Source organism: Crocodylus porosus, unplaced genomic scaffold (assembly GCF_001723895.1).
Source record: "Crocodylus porosus isolate Cpor-Errol unplaced genomic scaffold, CroPor_comp1, whole genome shotgun sequence".
In the NCBI taxonomy this organism is placed as follows: Eukaryota; Metazoa; Chordata; order Crocodylia; family Crocodylidae; genus Crocodylus; species Crocodylus porosus.
In genome coordinates, this window is record NW_017728926.1 from 6,989,575 (window position 1) to 7,012,381 (window position 22,807).

The 22,807-nt window shown below is 44.7% G+C and overlaps 1 protein-coding gene across 1 annotated transcript in view; it reads right to left on the minus strand.

The window, feature by feature from the left end:
* The window catches only part of PRKCZ (protein kinase C zeta), a 203,897-nt gene extending 181,452 nt beyond the window's left edge, over nt 1-22,445 (minus strand). Inside the window, exons 1-3 of the mRNA XM_019541286.1 lie at nt 22,350-22,445; nt 20,607-20,811; nt 1,481-1,602 (exon numbers count right to left, since the gene is read on the minus strand). Of these exons, the coding sequence (XP_019396831.1) occupies nt 1,481-1,602; nt 20,607-20,740 (256 nt within the window). The 5' untranslated portion in view covers nt 20,741-20,811; nt 22,350-22,445. The remainder of the gene's footprint in view (nt 1-1,480; nt 1,603-20,606; nt 20,812-22,349) is intronic.
* Between the last annotated feature and the right edge of the window lie 362 nt (nt 22,446-22,807).

Here is a 22,807-nt window from a genome sequence, read left to right on the forward strand (position 1 = left end):
GCCCAGCACCCCCTGCCGCTAAGAGGCTGGCACTGCCCCTGGCCCCGAGCCTGCAGCAGGCAGCCCAGCCTTGCCCCACATACAGATCCAAGGGATACATGCCGCCCATGCCTCTCCTGGGGGTGCATGCAGCAGCAGGGAGCCACCCACACCCCGCACTCCCTGGACAAGGCACCCACAGCTCCATCCCACTCCTGACATCGCAATGACTGCCCCAGCTGGGCAGCACCTGAGCCTGCCCCACTCCCTCCCTCACTGTGGGGGCCTTGATTTGCCCCTCCACCCTTCTCCACACCACAGACTTACCAGCAGAATGCTGGTCTCCAAACTGCCAGTAAATTGTAAATTGTAACTGTAACTGTAACTTGGCTTTCAGACCCGTATCGGCCAATAAGGCTAGTTAATAAGTCAGCTATCAGTATCAGCCAATAAAATCTTTAAGTCGGTGCACCCCTACTGGTTACTATTTCAGTTTCTGTACAAAGTTAAATATGCCAGTTTACCCTCTGTCAAGCTCAAGAGCAACATACGCTCTCTTTTCTTCAGAAGTATTTAGACCTCCCCAAAGATCTGTTTCCTTTCACTCTCTGCTCTAAGGCCTGACACTGTCAGGGGTCTGTACAGATGCAAAAATACACCTATTTTTTAAGTGCAGTACTACGGCTTGAATAACCTCTCTTAGTTTTTATAATCCTGGAAAACTGACTTTAATTTTTCTCAGCACAAAACCAAAATTAAACCCTTTTCTGCTACAAGGCTTTGTCAGCTTTCTATTAATAAGTACAGCAGGGGTTGGAAACCTTTATGAGCAGCTGACTAAATTAGTTCAGCTCACTCTGAAGCCAGGCCACTGCATACAACCTACCCACTGCACCTCTGACCTGGACACTGCTTCCTTTACTGTCAATATGCTGCTGACCTAGGTACTGCTTGCCCCACCACTTACTTGCCACCGATGTCCTGGGCTGTGGACCAAATCCCACCCACAAGTTGTACAGGTTGCCAACCCCCCTGCCTTATAGTGTTAAGAAACATCTCAGACCCACCATTTTAGACTCCTACATTTGTAGCTTCATCTATACTCCCATCATTGAAAAAGAAATAAGAAAATAGAGCAGCCAGTTAAGCAAAGGAATCATTTTGCCATTTCTCTTCCCACCAAATCTCTTCCTGATCAATCTAGTTTAACAGAATTTCAGATAATTATGCTTTGAAAAAGTTCATTATTTAAAAGGGTTAAAATGAATTCAAGTACAGTGCAACCTTGATGATTTGAGACTCATTTATCTAAAGCTCCCTCTTATGTGAAACAGGGTTATGTCCCTTGATACCCATGAATTAAAATGAAAAAAATTACTTGATTATCTGAAACCCAAGGTATCCAAATTTTATCAATGCCTCCCACCTTGTTTACATTAGTCATACCATGCATTATACGAAAAAATAAAGATAAACAAAATAACTTAAATGTCTTTAATACCTTCATCATCAATCCACTTGAGGGTAATTGGCTGTTCCTGCTGTAAACTACACATCTCCCTCACTTCATCACAGAGTTCACTGTAGTTCATTGATGCATCCAAATTTGTTATTAGGATGTCCCTGGAAAAAGATGAAGTAGCATATTAAAATTACAAAATGTCATAATGTCTCATTAAGTCATAGGGTACCACTTCTTCCAATACCTGCATTTATGGACCTTAACTTGCAAAACCACCTTCAAACAAGCAGCATTTATTCATAAAAGCAATCCTATTTGCTTTTATGGCACGCTTCCATTTGTCTTTATGAATAAAAATGAAGTCAATTGCTTGCTTAAAGCAATGGGCTTACTTGAGCAAGTGTCAGTTCCAGGGAAGAAAAAAAAAAAGAGTTAGATACTTAATTAGGTATCTCTTTTCATCTCACAGTATTTTAACAATATTTTATTTTACATCAATGATGTCACATTTTCAATATTTTTTAATGAATGCACTCAGTTTATTAAAAAACAACAACAACTGTCAGCGTTCAAAGAGACATGATATTTTACAACTACTAAAAGTAGTCATTAGGGCCGTGTGAAGCTTTGGGTGGCAATTCAATCTGGTGGAGATTTGCCCCGACTCAGTGGCCGAATTTCCAAATTAGAATCGAAATCAGGGGACCAATTAAAAGGTCTAAATCGATTCAAAGCTCTCCACATCTTCGGAAAAGATTCGGACAGCTTTGATGATTCAGGCAGTCACCAGTGGCTGCAGCAGGGAGTTGCAGCCTGGCTCAGAGCTGGTCAGCTGCCCCACCCACCACAGCTCCGGCCCTTTAAGAAAAAAACCCAAGAAAAGCCCCAAGACCCACTGCTCCTGCAGTGGCGCTGGGGGGGCTCGTGCAGAACCCCCCACATGGCGCAGGGCAGTGGAGATCGCCCACCGCCGGCAGAAGCAAGTCCAGGGTTTTCACATTTTTTTTCTTAAAGAGCTGGAGCCACAGTGGGCGGGGCAGCGGGGATCGCACCCCCCACTCAGCATCACCTGCTCAGTCAGGGCTTTATTAAAATTATTCAAGTGCCAGGAGCTGGGGCAGGCAGGGCAGCCATTGCTGGGCTGGTGGAGATGGGCCTGGCTGATTCGTTTGATTATTGATTTTGATCAACAAAGACAAGACAAAAACACAAATGTCTGTATAAAGCAACAGTTTATCTATTCTTGGTGCTAAACACAGTATAATGAGCATTTCAGTGTCTGCACTGGATTTGGCAGCAGCCGAATCTCCGAATAGATTCAGCTGAATCTGATTCAGGACAGTGATTCAAAAAACCCCCACCATATTAAATCACTGCCCCCCCGAATCATCCAAATCCGAAGTGAATACCAGCTGCTTCACGCAGGCCTAGTAGCCATAGGGATTTCTTCTTTAGGGAGAGGGAATAAAGACTGAAGCATATCAGAATTTATTCAGAGTTTTTCCCAACATCTCACAACCCCCACACGATTAAAGAAATTATATGGATAATTTATTAGGGATTATTTCTCAGAAATTTCAATTATATATATGACCTTATTCTGATTCTGCATTTTCTGTACTATAATTTAAATTTTTAAACATAAAAATCTGTGGAAGTCATAATTTCTTCTACAATTAAAACAACATCATCTCTCACAAAGCTCTTATTTGTCAAAATACTACAGATGTTCTGTGCAGGCATTTGAGGATTTGAAATAAATTGTGAGAGTTTTATAAAAAATGTTAAAAACTACTTCTTTGAGGGAAAAAAATTACATGAAAATAAGCACAACAAAGGGGGGGGGGGAAGATGCAAGAAGGACTTTGAGAAGCGTGTTTTCCAGACCCTCTAGTGGATAATTATAAAACTGCATTTCTCAGTTATTACATCCCTACTACAGAAGTAAATTATTCACATACTATACTAAAGTCAACAAGAAAAAGTAAGAACAAGAAGAAACTCAAGATAAATCTAATTTAATTGAACTTCTATTTTCACTGTACATAAATTACTTTAGGAAAACATAAGCTGTCTAACCTATTTCATACATTGATTTTCAAGCTGAAATAATAAAACTATTACAACAAGCATGAGTTTTTCATTGCAACTGTTTAGTCAAAGGGTTAAAATTCTGGAGCCCTTATCAAGAAAAGTACACATGTACCAATACACATTGTTGTAGAATTTATTTTTTTTATATTTCTGCACAAAGAAAATTTTAAACAGATATTGAAATAAAAGATTTGAGATTTTAATCTGCACACAGAACTGATCCAGTGTCTTAAAAATGTGGGCTATATAATCTTTCAACATGGAAACTGTCTCTTCATAATTTGAGAACATCTTAAATAACATAACAGAGGCATTAATTTCCATCTTGTGCAACTAAAAGATCAAGCAGGTTTAAATCCCAGCTGTAAAGCTATGCTTTATACGTAAAGTTATCATAAATGAAGCCAAGATTTTGCACACAACAAGATATACAATGGTTGGAGAAAGGGGGATAGAACAACATGCATAGTTTTCTAAATATTTTAGATTGTTTTATTTTTTTACTTACAGCCATGTACAAATTACCACACTAGATCAGATCCATAGCCATTCTAGTCTAGTACACGGCCTGTGACAACAGCTAATGCTAGGTTACTTCAGAAAAGGTAGGTATTAACAGCCGTATAGCATACAGATCTGGGATAATCTGCCTCCCCATTAGCTCACATACTGAACTCAAAGAGATTGGCTCAAGTCATAAAACTTTTAGAAGTGTTTATTAAAAATTAAAGAATTCTAGATATTCTAATCATCCACATAAATATCCAAACCCTTTCAGAGTCTTGCTAAAGTTTTGGTCTGAATGACCTCTACAGGGGATACATTCCCCCACCTAATGATAGTAAGTAGATAAAGTTGTGTCCATATAAACAAGAATAATGCCTATTTTCAAAACTGTCTCGAGAAAAATACTATGGCTCTTAATAGAATAAGCTTTAAAGGACTTGTTATTCTTGCTATCTGCACAAGATCAAATCATTTCAACTCACTGTAAAAGGAAAGTATTACAGCAGGGGTGCACAACATGTGGCTCGCCAGGGTAATAGCAAAGGCCTGCCAATTTCATTAGTCTGCTACAGTGCACATGTACCTAGACATTTCTCCATCAGAAAATGCAACTTGTAAGTGGTCATCAACAGTTTGAGTTGTGCACCTTTAGATTATTTTTCTGAAGTTCAGTTTAAGTTTTATGGGCCTAAATTGAAGGTTTTCCCTACATTGTTCAAACTCAATGTTTTCTTTTTCTAATCCCCCAAATGTTTGTTATTCCCCATTTTCTATATACACAAGTGCATAAGTCAATTAGCTGTTAGGGGGTACAGACAGGTGGACTTGTTGAAGTCTACCTATATCTTCAAACTGTACATTGAAGTACCAGGGATATAAAATTTAGAAATATTGTTCTCAAGGCAAATGGGTTTTGAGATTGCTAGTTTCCACAGTCAGGAGAGGGTCAGAAAGCAATCAATTCATTGGTGAAAGGAGTCATACTATTCAGAACTACATTAGATTCTTAGACTTCCTAAGAGAGGTAGTACAAGCATATTATTTCATGTCTTCTCTCCAAAATATTTTCTTAAACTCTGCAAACAAGCAAATAAGAAGAATTAACTACTACAAGCTGCTAGTGAAGAAGAGAAACTACTAAAAAAATGCAAGGACAACAAAGGAAATATCTGAAGTAAAATTAAAGTTTTAAACTGTTACTGCAAGCACCGAGAGCAGTTTTGGTAGAATAAAGTTGCAGAATCAACAACATAATAAAACTCAATGGTGAGACTGATGTCCTTAACAAAAATCCACGTTTATTTTCCACGTTACACCTCAGAATAATGAAGAATCCTGACATTTTTCTACTAGAAGACAACACTGGATGTAGGGTACACATTTGGCTAATTTTTTTTTCCAGTTTTCCCATCAAAATTGATATTCTAAAGAAGATACAAATTAAGGATCCAGAATAAAGTTTAATCTAATTTGTTAACTTTACTTAATACTAATATATTGAACAATCAAAGTTGAAGAAAATTTTGGATCCAGAATTTCTCCCACAGTTGTACCTTCAGTGGTTACTTAATACCTCCTGTTTAAATATGACTACAAACTGCTAACATAACTAATGTAAACAGGCCCATTATATCTTAAGATACTTTACAGTTAAGTAAATCATGCTAAGTGCAAAATGCTACCTGGGTTTAGGCCGCAGAATTCCCACTAAAGTTCAGTGGAAACTTGATGCATGTACTACAGCAGAATCAAGTGTTAGATGCTGAACATTTTCTGGAGGTGGGATATGGAATACCCTGCCTCAATACAAATTAATGAACCAAAGACTAGCACATTTCAACTGTGTTAACCTGCCCAAGTGGCACATATTTCTGATGAAAATGCGTATGGATTTCCCCCCCCAAACAAGATGCTAATTATTTATACACATTTTTGATCCCACATTTATTGCCAACAACCAGGTTAGCTAAATCAGGGCCTAGCCTAGCGGTGGGCAAAATACAGCCAGCAAACCTGATCTGGCCTCCCAACTGATTGGATCCAGCCACGGCTACCTCACAGTGCTCCGCATGGGGCCAAGGACAACGGTCACCTGGCTGCAGCTTCCCCCCTGCCCGGAGCGGTGCAGCAGGGGCGGCACGAGAAGTAGGAAGAGGAGCCGAGCAGCACACAGACTGCTGCAGCTGCACCAGGAACAGCCCCGCTGGGAAGCTGTACACACTGGCCAAAGCTGGGGTCAGTGGGTGCCAGTACAGCACAGGCTGCCCTGAGCAGCAGCAGGTGAGACTCAGGCCCATGCAGAGAACCACAGGGGCAGTGCAGACCACATACTAAAGGTTATATGTAATCCAGATAAGCAAAATATTTTAAGAAGTCATGTGACAAATACTGCACAAATCTGCCCTGTACTTCAGTCTCCTTTACATAGTTATTTATGCTACGCTAGAAACTCGTCACACCCAAGAAATACCAAAGCTTCCATGGTTCCCTGGAAACAGACTAATACAAGACAAGGAAGCTGTAAAAAGCATGAATGTTCTAAACAGCCTATTTGTTTAATCATAATTTCAGAAAGGTGCATCTGTTCTATCAACTAATACTTTAAATTATTCAGGTAGCTGGCAAATAATTCTTGACACTACTTCTACTGTTTGACATCAGTGCTTTAGTGCTGTTTGTCACATCTGTTTATACAGCAGCAAGAATCCAACGCAGACACTGAAGCACTCATTATACTATGTTTAGCACCAAGAATAAACTGTTGCTTATGCAGACCTTTGTGTTTGATCAAACGCAACCAAAACAAAAATCATTAATTCTGGGGCCCCTGCTTTGTAAGCTGACAGGTACTTTGCTCCTTTCCAACTGAGAATAACACTACACAATTCCGTATGATCATTAGAAAGCGTTAGTACTACGATAAAAATAAATAAATTAAAAGAAAATATCACCTTCACCTACAAAATACTATCTGCTTAACTCATGAAAATTACTGAATTGTTGCAGGAACAAAGTTTTGCAGTTGCTTCTCCTAAATACATTCATGATATTCATATTCTTTCTCATGAATTCTAGCAATACAGCAAATATTATCATACTTACTAAATACTGAAAAAAGTTTTGATTCATTTCTTAATAGGCAATCCTTACAGATTACTACCGCCTCCTCTTCAGACCATCCTGTCTTTGCCAGCAACTGGTCTCAAATACTTCATGTTAACTTCTGTGCGTGTTCACTGTTAAGTTCCTTTCTAGAACCAAGGTAGCTCTCATGCTGTTTTACTTCTACATCCCCTCAGGAACTTCCACAAACTAGGCAGTTTGTAAATGAGTAAGTGACTACAGTTTCACGCAGTATGCATATTTACATCTGAAGACAGAGTTTCAAAGCAGCCTGCATTTCTGCCCACCTTGAACATATAGAACAGCTCACCAATTCTGCCATGCCAAAACTGAAGTACCCTTTTAATATTTGATATTTACTTAAGTTTAGAATAAAAATCCCTACCGATCTGAAACTATGCACTGTTCTCCTCTAAGCCTTCCATCCAAGAATTTCCAGACAGTTTATAAGCACTCATTAAGTCTCTCAAATAATGATGTGAGGTTAAGTGTTATAAACACACCATGCTAACCAGGACTACCATATTCTCACGCATATAACCCGTGGGCTATACACTTTTTTACAAACTTGATGGGGGGGGTGCGGGCTATGCAGAGTCTTTAGAACAGCACACCCCGTCCCCACCTCCAGCTCTGGCGGCCAGCAGCAGGGAGCAGGACTCTGCAGGGGAGGAATGAGGAGCTTCAAGCTCTGCTCCCCACCGCCGCCACCGGCCACACTCTGCTGGGCATGGCCGCCGGAGCTGGAGCCCGCAGCTCCTTATCCCTCCTCTCCCCTACAGAAACCACAAGTCTGTCCCCAGCTGCAGGCTCCAGCTCTGGCAACTGTGCCCAGCAGAGTGCGGCTGGCAGCAGTGGCAGGGAGCGGGGCTCACAACTCCTCATCCCTCCCCTCCCCTCCCCTGCAGAGCCCATGCTTGCAATCATGTCTCAGGGTACAGGGAATACACAGAGTATTTTATAAAAACACAATTTTCCACAGGTTATACATGGGTGCGGGCTATATGCGCGAAAATACGGTAATCACTGCTGATTATCAAATTTCACAAGTTACCCAGCAAGAGTAATATAATAAAACAGCAATAATAATGTATAGCAAAAGCTGTGTTAACCAGCACTTTACCAGCTGGGAAACTGTTAACCAGCATCCACGGGATGCAGCAAAAGCAAAACCGGAAGTACCACTTCCAGGTTTCGCCGCTGCAAGCAGAGTTTTTCTTTGCCACTTCTTCAGCCCACGGCAAAGCAGCCTGCGTGAGGCAAAGCAGCCTGTGCAGGTCCTCCCCTCCCTGTCCCCTGGCACACTGATGCTGGGGGGTGCACATTTCATTAACCGGCATCCCCTGGTAACAGAGCTTTTACAGTATCACAAAGTGTTTTCCCCATTTATTTTCACAAATATTATTTAAATAAAAATACGTCAAAAGTCAATGAGCCTCTACTAAAAACTCTGGAGTTAAAGAGTAATTGAAGAGGAAAATATCTTATTTTTGAAATCAAGCTTTAAAAACATGGCACAGTATTTCATGTCTTAAGGCAGGGGTAGGCAATGTTTTTTGGCAGGAGTGCTGAAAAAACCACAATGTCTACCTTGGAAAGTGCTGGAGTGCCAGCATGCCAGAAAAACGGAGGTAAATTGCAGGACGCACTGCATATTAGTATATTTAATAATCATAAATATTGCCTTTGTTGTTGTATATTCCTTTTTTGTTAAGCATGTTGCAACGAGAGAGAGAAAAAAAAGAGAGAGAGGGCTTGTATATTTGCTTACAGAGAGGGAGAGAGAAAAAGGGAAGGAGAAAAAAAGAAAGAAAGAAAAAGGAAAGCAAAGAGAACCAGACACATGTGCACACACAAACACACAGAACCAGATGCGTGAATGCACGGAGCTGGGCTGCTGGGCCCCTGGACAAAGTCTGACCCTACGACACTCTGAGCCTGCCAGAGCCCCTGTGCTTCCTTGGGGAGCCAGACCCTGGGCTGTAGCACAGCCGGCCCAGGCCCAGGCCCAGAGCCTGCCCATCAGGCCAACCACCCACCCTGCGCAGCTAAGCCTGCAAAGGTGCAGTCGTCCTGGCAAGGGGCAGTGCCAGCCTCATCTTGGTGGGGGGCCAGGCAGGCTCAGGTGCAAGCCCTGCTGCAAACAGCCTAAACTTCATGGCTGGCAGCAGTTACCCAGAGGCAGGGCTGGCTGCAGCCAGGAGGCTGCAAACAGCTGCTCTGGCATCAGCTCTGTACCAGCAGGTGCACACGCGCCTCCAGGTGAACCATGTGGGGAGGAGCCCAAGGCAGCGCAACCCCATCCTCTTCCCTGCTGCCAGCACAGACCTGATGACTGCACTCCAGAGCCCACCACAGCTCTTTGTAGTCAGCCTGGCATCAGCTCCACACTGGTGGCGATCGTGCGCGCATCTCAGAGCAGAGGGCAGGAAGACGGTGCTGCCTCAGACCCTATCCCCGCTGTGTGTGCAGTCACCGCCAGCACGGAGCTGATGCCGGGGAGGTGGAGGCCAGCGCAGCTGTTTGCAGCCTGCCCACTGCCTGTTGCAGCTGCCCAAAGCCCAGGCTGGCTACAAACAGCTGCACTGGGTTCTAGAGTCATCATCATTTCTGTACTGGCAGTGGGGGAGGGGACAGGGTTGCACTACCTCAGTCCCTTGCCTCACTGTCCACTCCAAGGCACACATGCACCCACCGGGATGGAGCTGATGCCAGAGCCCAGAGCAGCTGTTTGCAGCCTCCTGGCTGCAGCCAGCCCCAGTTCTGGGTAGCTGCTGCCAAGCAGGAGCCTGGGCTGCTTGAAGCAGGGCTTGCAGCCTCCCAGCTGTTTGCTAGGAGCAGCCTGGGCTCCGTGGCTGGCAGCAGCTACCCAGAGCTGGGGCTGGCACCGACATGTCGACCAAAATGGCCTCACACGCCATGCTTGCCGGGGGTTGCCGACCTCTGTATTAAGAACTTGACCCTGGAAGGAATGCAGGGCCTACACTACCGGATGCAGAGGATCAGCAAAGTCATTACAAGGGTCAGAACCTGACCTCTGACTCCAGTAGACACTGTCATGACATTGCAGATGATGGATGTTCATAATTTCTTAAGTCTAAACTGGACCCTGCTCACTGTAAGCAAACATACAAGCCCAAAGCAAAAATACCCCGTTCAGAATAAAAGATTAAAAAGGGTGTTTTTCAAGCTGTTTTATATTGAAAAAGAAAAGGGTTTAAATAGAAAAAGATAACCTTTATGATTTTGAACATTTTACCTAAAGAACTAGGTTTGGAAAAAAATTAAACATGGATTAAAAGACACCTGCCGTAGGAAGGATCTTTCATTTACAGTCTCTCTATTTAAGTAATACGTTGAATAATATTCAGTGAGAGTGACTTCAACAATTTTGTTCAGGGTCCAGTTTAGATAAGAAATTATGAACATCTCTCACCTGCAATGTCTGCAATTTTAGAATCATCTACTGGTACCACTGCAACTAAATGCATCTCAGACAGTGACCCGGTATCTAAAAAGAGACCTTCTTCATTAAATTAAGCAAAGCTATGGATGAGGTAATAATCAAGATCAGCAAAGTCCAGCAAAACAGAAACGAAAAGACTGCACCGTTCATTTATGCAACCAATTCTCCTTTTCTTTTTGTTGAAAACAAACATGTCACAAACATGGTTCAATCTTTACGAACACGTTACAGTCCACAAAGAACAGATACTGCTGGAAGGCTTCTAGATCCATTTCCTTCTCGTACAGCGTAACAGAATACAAGAAGTTTAAGGGAAAAGCACCAAGTCTCATTGCATGGGGTAATATATACAACCATCCAGTAATATGTGCTTGTATGACAACAGAAGACTGGAGTTTTTCTCTCAGAAAAAAACTGATACATCAGGAAATGTCCATATTCCAGAATATTTAGAGGAAGTAGCAGTAAAAGCTATAATAAACTAAGCAAAAATTCAAGTGTCTTATGTGCAGCCTTGTCACAGAATCTCACAAATGTAGCAAAGATGAGAAGAAATTTAGACAATGAAGCAAAACTGACACACGAGCACTACCCCGAGTGCCAAATAAGCACTACCCCATCTTTAAATCCCCATCTTTAAATCCTCCATGAATAAAGGAAAATGCTGTTGAAATTGCACAATACTTCCATAACAACCAGTTTGCATGAGCTTCATTGAAAACAGCTGGGGGGATCCAAGCTAATTCTCCTCCAAGACATGCAATGGAATTCAGTGACCGACTGCTTTGTTAAGAATTGGCTCAGTCTGATGGTCAGCTTAGAAGAAAACTGTGAGTAAAATGATAGCAACATCACAACTAGATAGTCAACATCTGACTAAAGAGAAATGTACAAGATATACTGAATGCACTAAAACCTATTTTCATAGCCTTGGACAAACTACAGAAAGATTGTCGCTGTACTGCAGATGCTGTTGAAATTTGGAAAGAACTTCTAACAGCATTAATGCAAGAAATACCCAATAGCAAAGTTTCATAGATTTTTAAGGTTAGAAGGGACCTCAGTAGATTTCATAGATTTCTAGAGTCGAAAGGAATCTGGTAGATCATCGGATCCGACCCCCTGCTCCAGGCAGGAAAGAGCGCTGGGGTTATGTAACCCCAGCCAGATAGAGGCCTGTCTAATCACCTGAAAATCTCCAGGGTACGGGAAAGCACCACCTCCCTCAGAAGCCCATTCCATATTTTGGCAACCCTTACCATAAACAATTTCTTCCTTATGTCCAATCTAAATCTGTTCTCCTTCAGTTTCTGGCCATTATTTCTGGTAACTCCATGGAGTGCCCTGGTAAACAGTGTCCCCTACTCCCTGCTGCCCCCCACAACGAGTCTGTAAGCAGTCACGAGATCACTTCTCAGCCTTCTCTTGTAGAGGCTGAAGAGAGTCAGATCCCTCAGTCTGTCTTCATAGGGTCTTACCTGCAGGCCCTCAACCATACGAATAGCCCTCCTCTGAACCTTCTCAAGGATATCCACATCCCTCTTGAAGTGCCGCACCCAAAACTGGATGCAGTACTCCAGCTGTGGCCTCACCAATGCCACATAGAGCGGAATTATCACTTCCCTAGACCTGCTCATGATACTCCTGCTGATGCAAGAGAGTGTGGTTAACCTTTCTTACTACCTCGTCATACTGGTAACTCATGTTCATTTTTGCATCAGCCAGGACTCCGAGATTTCTTTCCACTGTTGTGGTACTCAGAATGGTACCCCCCAGTCTATAGGTGTGTTGGAGATTCTCTCCCCAGGTGCAACAACTTGCATTTATCCTTCTTGAATTGCATCCAGTTCTGATCTGCCCATTTCCCCAGTCTGTCCAAATCTGCCTGAATTCGCCCTCCGCCCTCCAGTGTGTTTACTATGCCCCATAGTTTAGCGTCATCTGCAAATTTGGACAAGGTGCTTTCAACATCTTCATCCAAATCACTGATGAAAATATTAAACAGTACTGATCAAGGACAGAGCCTTGGGGGACACCACTGCCCACATCCCTCCAGGGAGAAACCAATCTAGCCACCATCACTCTCTGGGCGTGTCCCATAAACCAGTTTTTCACCCACCTTACTGTGAAAAAATCCACCTCACAGCTACTCAGTTTGCTCATAAGAACTGGGTGTGACAGTGTGTCAAAAGCCTTTTTAAAATCCAGGTAAATAATATCTACTTCCTCCCCTGCATCTAAGCACTTTGTGACCTGGTCATAAAAAGAGACCAGGTTAGTCAGGCAGGATCTGCCTGCTATAAACCCATGCTGGTTGCCCCTTACCATTGTGTTGTGTTACCCGCTGGCCCCCTGCAAATGTGATCCTTTATGATTTTTTCTAAGGTCTTGCTGAGAATAGAGGTGAGGCTAACTGACCTATAATTACCCAGGTCCTCCTTCTTCCCCTTCTTGAAGTTAGATCGAGTCCAACCGCCTGCCCTGGGCAGGAAAGAGCGCTGGGGTTAGATGACCCCGACTAGATACTTGTCTAGTCTCCTCTTAAAGACCTCCAAGGTAAGGGGAAAGCACCACCTCCCTTAGAAGCCCATTCCAGATTTTGGCAACCCTCACCGTAAAGAAATGTTTCCTAATATCTAATCGAAATCTGTTCTCCGTCAGTTTGTGGCCATTGCTCCTAGTAACCCTAAGGGGCGCCCTGGTAAACAGAGCATCTCCTATTCCTTGCTGCGCCCCCCACACCCTAATGAGTTTGTAGACAGCCACAAGATCCCCTCTCAGCCTTGTTTTGCTGGAGCTGAAGAGATTCAAGTCCCTCAATCTCTTCTTGTAGGATCTTACCTGCAGACCCTTAACCATACTAGTAGCTCTCCTCTGGACCCACTCAAGGTTATCTACATCCCTCTTGAAGTGACATGCCCAGAACTGGACACAGTACTCCAGCTGCAGCCTTACCAATGCCGCATAGAGGGAAAGTATCACATCCTGAGAGCTGTTCATGATGCACCTTCTAATGCATGAAAGTGTGGTTGGCTTTACTTATCACTTTGTTACACTGAAGACTCATGTTCATGTTGGAGTCAACTGTCACTCTGAGATCCCTTTCTGCTGCTGGCTGCTTAGAAAGTCACCTACCAGTCTGTAGGTGTGTTGGCGACAACTCCTCCCTAGATGCTGCACTTTGCACTTACTTTTGTTAAGCTGCATTCTATTTTGTTTTGCCCACTCTCCCAATCTGTCCAAATCTGCATGAATTTGCTCCCTGCCCTTAGGTGTTCACTTTGCCCCATAACTTGGTGTCGTCCGTGAATTTGGACGGAGCACTTTCTACGCCCACATCCAAGTCACTGATTAAGATATTGAACAGCACTGGTCCAAGGACCGAAACTTGGGGAACTCCACTGCCCACATTTTTCCAGGTTGAAAATGAATGCCCACCACCACTGTCTAGGTGCATCGCATAAACCAATTCTACACCCACCTGACCGTGTAATAATGTACATCACAGCCGCTTAATTTATTTATAAGAATGGGATGCGACACTATATCAAAGGTTTTCTTGAAGTCCAAGTAGACGACATCCACCTCAACTCCTGCATCTATGTATTTTGTGACCTTGTTGTAAAAAGAAACAAGGTAAGTCAGCCAGGATCTACCCACTACGAAGCCATGCTGGTTGCCCTTCAACTTTATTTTTCCCTACTGGACTCCCACAAATGTGATCCTTAATAATTTTTTCAAAGGTTTGCCAAGGATAGAGGTGAGGCTAACTGGCCTATACTTACCCAGATCATCCTTTAAAATTAAAGTTAAATTAAATTTATCTTTTTATTTAATATTAAACTTAACTCTATTAAGAACATCGGCATGAAAATGAGGTGAAGCAAGTGCTTGATCTACCCACTTCTTTTACTGCCTGGAATTTAACTTTAATTTAAAGGATGATCTGGATAACTATTAACATCGGTGTCAGTGCAAGGGTCCACCCCATCCACCCCGGATGGCAGTACGGGCTACAAAAGTAGCAGGGCAGGAGCCATGGGCGCAGAGGAGATGTGCATGGGAATAAAGGTGGTCACCATCTTCCTCATTGAGGGCCAAAGCAGTCAGGAGGCAACCGTGTGCGTGTTATAAGCCTTTTTGTTTGTTTGTTTTGGATTTTTGTCAGTACTTTAAAAGGCTGTGCACTACTACTAAATAACAGATCAGCATCGGCTGATACATTTGGTTAATCATCGGCTATCGGTAGTGGCCAAGAAAACCTTGAATTGGTGCACTCCTACTTTTATACTTATTGTTGCTCTATAATTTAAAAATTCACCTAAGTAGGAGTGCATCAATAAAGATTTTTGGGGTCAATACTGATGGCTGGATTATTACCAAGCCATATTGGTTGATACCAATCCAATTGCCAATAGGCAAGCCCAGCAGCTTGGAGAGCAGCATCTGGATGGTAAGTCTGTTGGGGACTTGGGCGGGGGGGGAGGGGGAAGAGGGGGCTTATGGCAAGTTTTGGGATAGCTGCAGCCCAGTGGTTCACAACCTGTGGGCTAACATGGGTGCAGGACAGGGCACATGGAGCCAGCTGCCTCCCTCCCAGGGCTGCCCAGCCCCCCCAGCTTTAACCCTGCATGTCACTGCTGGCAGCAGAAGCCTCTCACCCAGGCAGACAGATGGGGGTCTGAGTGGGGGGATCATGCCATGACACGGCAGCCAACCCTTTGCAGCTCAGTACCAGGCCATGGTCTGGTGGTTAGGAACCTCTAGTGTAGCCTTCCCCCCCTCCCCACCACAGCCCCCTCTCCCAGCACTATCGCCATCTGCCCCAAGCACAGCCCCAGCCCACCCCCACCCAGGAAGAGCCTAGCCCTATCCCTGGCTCCAGTCCACAGCGTGGAGCCCACCTTTGCCCTGTGCACAGATCCGGGGGGCATGTGCCCCCCCATGCCTGCCCCAGGGGTACATGGAGCAGCGGGAGCCATCTCCCACTTCCTGTACCCCCTGGATGAGCTGTGGTTCTGTCCTGCACTCCAACTAGGCTGGGCAGTGCCTGCCCAAGTTCCACTCCCTCCCTCACTGTGGGGTCTCAATCTGCACCCCCACATCCCTTCCCTGGTCCCAACAGATTTAACTAGCAGATGCTGCTCATCAAGCTCCTGAACTGCATTCCTGGCTGCATGCATGCTATAGCTGGACACATGTGCATGGCATTTATCAGCAACATTAATCGGCCACATCAAGCAAAAAAGCCAACTGCTGATAACGTCAATTTTCCCTTCATCGGTCCCAATACGATATGGACCCATGTATCGGTGCACCTCTACTAAAGAGTCATTGTCAATTACTGTTAAACTCAATATTTATATTTTTTTCTGGAACTAACAAAAATATGTTAACGACTATGCAATGTTTTAGTATTTCCCACAAGCTACAGAAGAACCGTTTCACAAAAATTCCAGAGGGGACCTTTATGTCACTTAGAATCGTATCACAGAAAATTAGGGTTGGAAGGGACTTCAGGCGTTTATCTAATCCAACCTCCTGCTCAAAGCAGGACCATCCTCAAGTATATCATCCCAGCTAGGGCTCTATCTAGCTGGATCTTAAAGAGAAAGCTTTTCCCAATACGGCTTTCCCCCACTTTATGCAGGTTCTGTATGTGTGAATTCATTCTTATGCAATGACACTTTTTCATACCAAAACTAATTCTACACAAGGTAAATTCATTCTTATGCAATCAGTGTGGGAGAAGCTCAGTCAGCTGCTTTGTGTGGTGCATTGTGGGCGTGACCGCACCAAAACAGTCTTCTGTGTGGATCCGTGCTCCTCGCTCATCATCTGCAACACATTTCTATAGTTGCCATCCCCATTAATACAATCAAGCCCAGGGTACTGTCATGTCTGCTGCTGGCAAGTACAAAAATTGTCTTGTAAAAGCAGTAGAAACGGGCCTGGAGGTCAGTACAGTTGAGTGTTTTAGAATGTGTCCCTATTTGTTACATTGTGAAGTGGGTTCCCTTTATGAGAATTTAAGTTACGCACTGTTTTCCAAGAACACATGTACAGTATAAAGCAAGGAAAGCCTGTATCGAACCTAAACATCCCTTGCTGCAACTTGAGACCATTGCTCCTTATTCTGTCATCTGCCACAACTAAGAACAGTCTAGCTACATCCTTTTTGGAACCCCCTTCAGATAGTTGAGGGCTGCTATTAAATCCCCACTCAGTCTTCCCTCCTCCAAACAAAATAAGCCCAGTTCACTCAGCCTCTCCTCAGAAGGCATGTGCTTCAGCCCCTTGACCATTTTCACTGCCCTCCACTAGAATCTCACCAATTTGTCCACATCCTTTCTGTAGTGGGGGGGCCCAAAACTGGACACAGGACTCCAGATGTGGCCTCACCAGTGCTGAATAGAGGGGGGTAATCACTTCCCACAATCTGCTGGCAATGCTTCTACTAATACAGCCCAGTAGGCCATTAGCCTTCTTGGCAACAAGGGCACACTGTTGGCTCTTATTCAGCTTACTGTTCACTGTAACCCCAGGTCCTTTTCTGAAAATCTGCTGCTTAGCCAACCTGTACCCATGCATGAAACTGTTCTATTCCAAGTGCAGGACTTTCCACGTCTCCTATTTGAATCTCATGAGATTTCTTTTGGTTCAATCCTCCAACTTATTGAAGACTCTGAATCCTAGCTCCACCCTCAGTTTATCAACTACTCCCCCCCAAGCTGGTGTCACCTGCATACTTGTTAAGGGTGCACTCCATCCCATCTTCCAGATCATCAGTGAAGATACTGAATAAAACCAGCCCCAAGACCAACCGCTTGGGCACTCTACTCAAGACAAGCTACCAGCTAGACATCAAGCTATTGACTACTATCCTCTGAGCCTGATGATCTAGTTGTTTTTCTACTCATCTTGCAGATCATTCATCCAACCAACCCATATTTCCTTAGGTTGCTTGCAAGAATACTGTGGGATATTGTATCAAAAGCCTTGCTAAAGTCAGAGTATATCATATCCACTGCTATTTCCACATCTAGAAGTCATCCTGTCATAGAAGGTAATCAGGTTGCTCAGGCATGACTTGCCCTTGGTGAATCCATGCCGACTGTTCCTAAATCACCTTCTTCTCCAAGTGCTTCAAAATGGACTCCTTGAGGACCTGCTCCATGATTTTTCCAGGGACTGAAATGAGGCTGACTGGTCAATAGTTCCCCAGATCCTCCTTCCCTTTCTTAAAGATGGCCAGGATATTTGCCTTTTACAATTGTCCAGGACCTCTTCTGATCGCCATGAGTTTTCAAAAAGTGACAGCCAGTGGCTCTGCAATCTCACTGGCCAATTCCTTTAGCACCCTTGCATACATCCTGTCCAGCCCCATGGGCTTGTACGCTTCTAACTTTTCTAAACAGTCCCCAACCTGTCTTTTTTCCCCTCTTGACTGCTCACCTCCCCACAAACTGTGCTGCCAGGTACAATAGTCTTGGAGCCAACTTCAGCCTTTTCCACATCGCGCCACTAGGTTGCCTCCCCTATTTAGTAAAGGACCAATACTTTCCCTGATCTTCCCCTTGTTGCTGACACTTGTAGAAACACTTCTTCTTACGCTTAGTCTAACCTACTATATAGCATAGCCATGACATTCACCCAAGCACTCTCTCAAGAGGAGAGACTTCAGTTAAGCCAAATAATTCAGTTCTCAAAAAATTAAAATGTGTGCTACAGCTAGTGAACAGAAGAGACACGCATGGGTTTCTGTGATTGCAGTGAACCAATTAGATGAAATACAGCCAAATGATCTTGCCTCAAACTATATCGTTTCGTAGCTGGTCGGGTCGGAAGGGACCCAAGCAGATCATCAAGTCTGACCTCCTGCCATGGCAGGAAAAAAGTACTGGGGTCAAACGACCCCAGCAAGGTGTTCATCTAGCCGCCTCTTAAAGACGTCCAGGATAGGAGCCAGCACCACTTTGCTTGGAAGTTGGTTCAAGATCCTAACTGTCCTGACAGTGAAGTAACGCCTCCTGATGTCTAATCTGAATCTACCCTCTACCAGCTTGTGACCGTTATTTCTAGTCACTCCTGGTAGTGCTCAGGGGAACACTCCCAATGCCTGCTGGTCCCCTCTGACTAGTTAGTAACAGGCCACTAGATCCCCCCTCAGCCTTCTCTTGTGAAGGCTGAACAGGTTCAGGTCCTGTAGCCCCTCCTTGTAGGGCCTGTCCTCCTGCACCATGCTACATAATGCAAAAATGAGCACAAAAAACCCTGACACTGAGCTCAGAGAAAATTCATTCCTAATCCCAAATCTTGGGGTCAGTATGACCTGAATATATGAACAAGTAAGTTATCTGACAGAATATTTTGTCACACTGGTCCACTCTACCAGATCTGTACTTGGATTTTTCCCAAATTACTGACAATTGGTGTTAGAATTCAGACTCTCTCATTTCCCTCAAAAGCCTAAGCAATCCTGAAAGACATTCCATACTAGTTTTTCCCCAAAACTTAAATAAGAATATCCGTGTCAATCTGCTGATTGCCTGGTTTACAAATTTAACGACAAAAATAACACCTCAAAGTATGCATATATAACCACAGCTAGGATGCAACCAAAGCACTGCTTAGAATTGTTGCCCTTTTGTGCGCGTTGTGCAAACGCTGAGACAAATCTGTCCCAAAGATGTAGCCAAGTTCAACAGACTACATTATCTCATAAAGGGTTGAACTGGATCAGCAAATACACCTAGATATAGTACATCTGTTTCTAAACACACACCATTCCGAATCAGTTTTGAAACAAAACCAAGCAGCAGCAAGTCAAAAAGAACAAACCAGAAACTTCTCTCACTAGTTTTCAGAGACCAGGGACAGCATTTCACTTCCCTTGGTGCATCTAAATGAGTTTTCCAGTCATACAAGTAACAGTTTTGCCACTTATACACATTTTTCAATTTTATTTTCTTTGCAGTATAGATACACAAGCAGAATGAACATGCATAGTAGACTACATGATTTCTGGGTACACATGCAACTATATACATGCATACATGAGCATAAATCCCAGAAAAAGCAAGGAAGAAGAGGGTGGCCCTTTTGTGTTTCAGCTCCAGGATTTGAAGCTGCATCTCTCCAACTTCCCAGAACAGTGCTTGGACAATTAAGGGCATATATTACTGAGTGCCTTTTCTAGTATACCTCTAAAACTAGCCCTTTGGGCAGCCAACAGGGATTTATGGGGGGTCCAGGAGGAAGAAAGCAAACTTGTGTGCATTTCAGCCTTCTGATTACTGACACAAGGAAGGAAGCACCTTGCTCCCAATGGGGCAGAAACCGCCCCACTATGTAAAACTGCTCTCCATCCATTTTACTTCATGACTATTAAAAGCAAAGGGCAGTGGCTCAGCTTTCAAAGGAACACTAAAGAGCCTAGTCTGTTGCACAGTGGTTACAGCAGTATAACGGACAATAAGAAAGGTGGAGGATCAAACCTTCCCTGGGCAAATGGGGTCTAGAACACAAGTCTCTAGCTTCTTGAGTACATGCCCCCACCACTTAGCTATGAGTGCTAAAACATGGGAAAGCCCCCTGTGCTTTTTCCAGGACTTATGAAAGTATGTTACATGTGGCCAGTATAACATACTGCAACTCTCAGTCTAGAACTACACACATTCACTGCAAAAGAAAACACAATTATGAACTGCACGTGAAAAACATTATTTACGTAGCTGGAAAACTGCCATTTAGATGCCTAAATGGAAGTAAAACTCCACCATAAACAATAAAGTAGCAACTGATTTAAGTTTATTTTAACACTCAAGAAAGTCTACAAACTTTGACCTGGAATGATTTGTTAGTATCTGTAGTACCACAGATTTCCATAACTATAACCAAGTAACACTACGGTCCATTCTGTTAGTGCAAACTGAAACTACATGTGATGTAGTGCTGAAAAACTGTTCAACTTACCCATTATAATGCGTTTTTACTCTGATGAAATCTCTGTTCAGATTCATTTTTGATCCCATTCTGCTAGGCATGATACTGATATGTAGTTTAAATAAAAATATTTTGCTGGTGTTTGGAAGAATCTTCCAAATCATTCAAAAAAGACGACCGATTTTGTGCTGAATTCTAATGAGCCCGTAAAATTTCCAGCTGATAGCCTGTCCATCTGCACACAGAAAAGAAAAGCAGCATATAAATGCACATATACACACACAGAGAATTGTTAAAATACAACAAATTTACATGTTCAGAGCCAAATCCTGGAAACCCTAGTCACTTTAAACCAGTGGCTCCCAATCTCGAGGCATGACGTAAACCAGGGTCATGGTGGGGGTCCATGCCTTGCTTCACCCCTCCTGCCTGCAGGGCGCTCTCGTCGCATGGTCCGCACAGCTCTCACCGTCACTGCCCCCCACAATCCTGGCCCAGCCTGGGCTCTACTGGCACCACTGGGCACACGTGAGTTGGTGGCGAGAGTGGGGGGTCACAACCTGAATTTAAGGTCGCAGCAAAAACAAAACAAAAAACAAAACAAAACACACACCTGGGACCCACTGCTTTAAAGAATACATCTGAAGCAGTTGGACTATTTGCATCCATAGGGCCCTTTGTCCCACAGAGGAATGACTATGGAATAAGCTACTAGTAGTAAAACTTAATCAGGCTAGTTAAATTTTATTTTACACAATTATTCTGGTTTACAGAAGATCAAGCCTCAAAAGATTCCTGTTTCCGCCAATTAAAACATTCATCCAGCACCTGCATAGACAAAACAATGCCATATCTGACAAGGGCATTTTTGGGGGTTTTTTTTAACTATTTCCGAATTAAACTTCCAGCCCTTTAATCCCGAATAAAACACACTGCAAAGACAATCTTGTCTTAAAAAGACTAAATGGCAAGGATCAGATCCCCTTATTTACAAGTCTCTTTTCTAGATTTTCTTTGCTTAGTCACACAACAGCATTTCACTTTTTCACGTCCAAAGCACCTTGCACACACGAAAAACACTGCTGTATCGGAAACCAAGGCTAGTTACACCTGCCGCGAGGGAGGAAGGGAGGTAAATCCGAGGCACACAGGGCAAGCTCGGGGATGGAAACGAAGCTTGGAACTTCCCAGAATCGCAGACACAGAGCGTGGGAGGGATCTCGGGAGCTCACATCTCATCCAACCCCCCCCCACCCCCAAACACACGCGCTCACGCTCACACCCCCAGCAGAACCAGCCTCACACAGACTGGGGAAGACCCTGTTGCCCCCAGCTGGCTGGTACCCACGTGAACTGTGATAGTTACAGGGGTGTATTTGGAGAGTCTCACAGGGGGCTGCTGTTTCCCACCGGAGTCTGGGCCACGTGGTTTATTCTGGCCACTGTCCCTTCCGCCTACGGAAGCTTTCGGGGCACCCCCGCGGGTATTTGTTTTTCGGGGGGTGGGAGAACCCGTATCCGGGAAGGGGCTGCAGCTGTTCTGGCTCCCGACTGGGAAGGTCTGGGAGCGCCCCCGCCCGCCTACCTGCTGCGGCGGCTCCCGGCCCTTCCCGGGCAATCCCGCCCCGCGCCCCACCCCGCGCTGGAAGTTGCCCGAAGTACCGTGATGGGGGCAGCCCCGCTCCCTCGCTCCCCCGGCCCGGCCCGGCCCGGCCCGGCCGGCTGAGACGGCGGCGGCCAAGCCCCGCCTGCCCCGCGCAGCCCCGCGCCCACCTCAGCTCAGCCCGACTCAGCGCCCCCCGCCCCGCGGCTGCGGCAGCACCGGCGCCACCACTCCAAACATGGCGGACCCAGCAGGTTAGCGCCCACAACAGCCAATAGAGCGCCTCCCACGCTACCTGCCGGCCAATAGCAAGCGCCGGCCCACCTGGAGCCAATCCCATGAGGGATCCCCCCGCGTCTGACCAATCAAAAGCTCGCATCCGTTACCTGGCCGGCAGGGGCCACGCAACCAATGAAAAAAAAGAAGGAGGCAAGCGAACACCTGCAGCCAATAGGAAAAGGGGATGGGGAACCTAGCTAATCTAATTAGTAACCGGGGCTGGGTGGCCTCAGGGTTGTGGGCCTGCTGGGCCCTGGGTGTAGCTCTGTGGTCGCAGCTCTGGGAGGGTTTGGGGGGGGCAAGGAGCTGAAGCAGGGGGCAGCCCTAGTGTCTGGGGACTCCTGGCTTC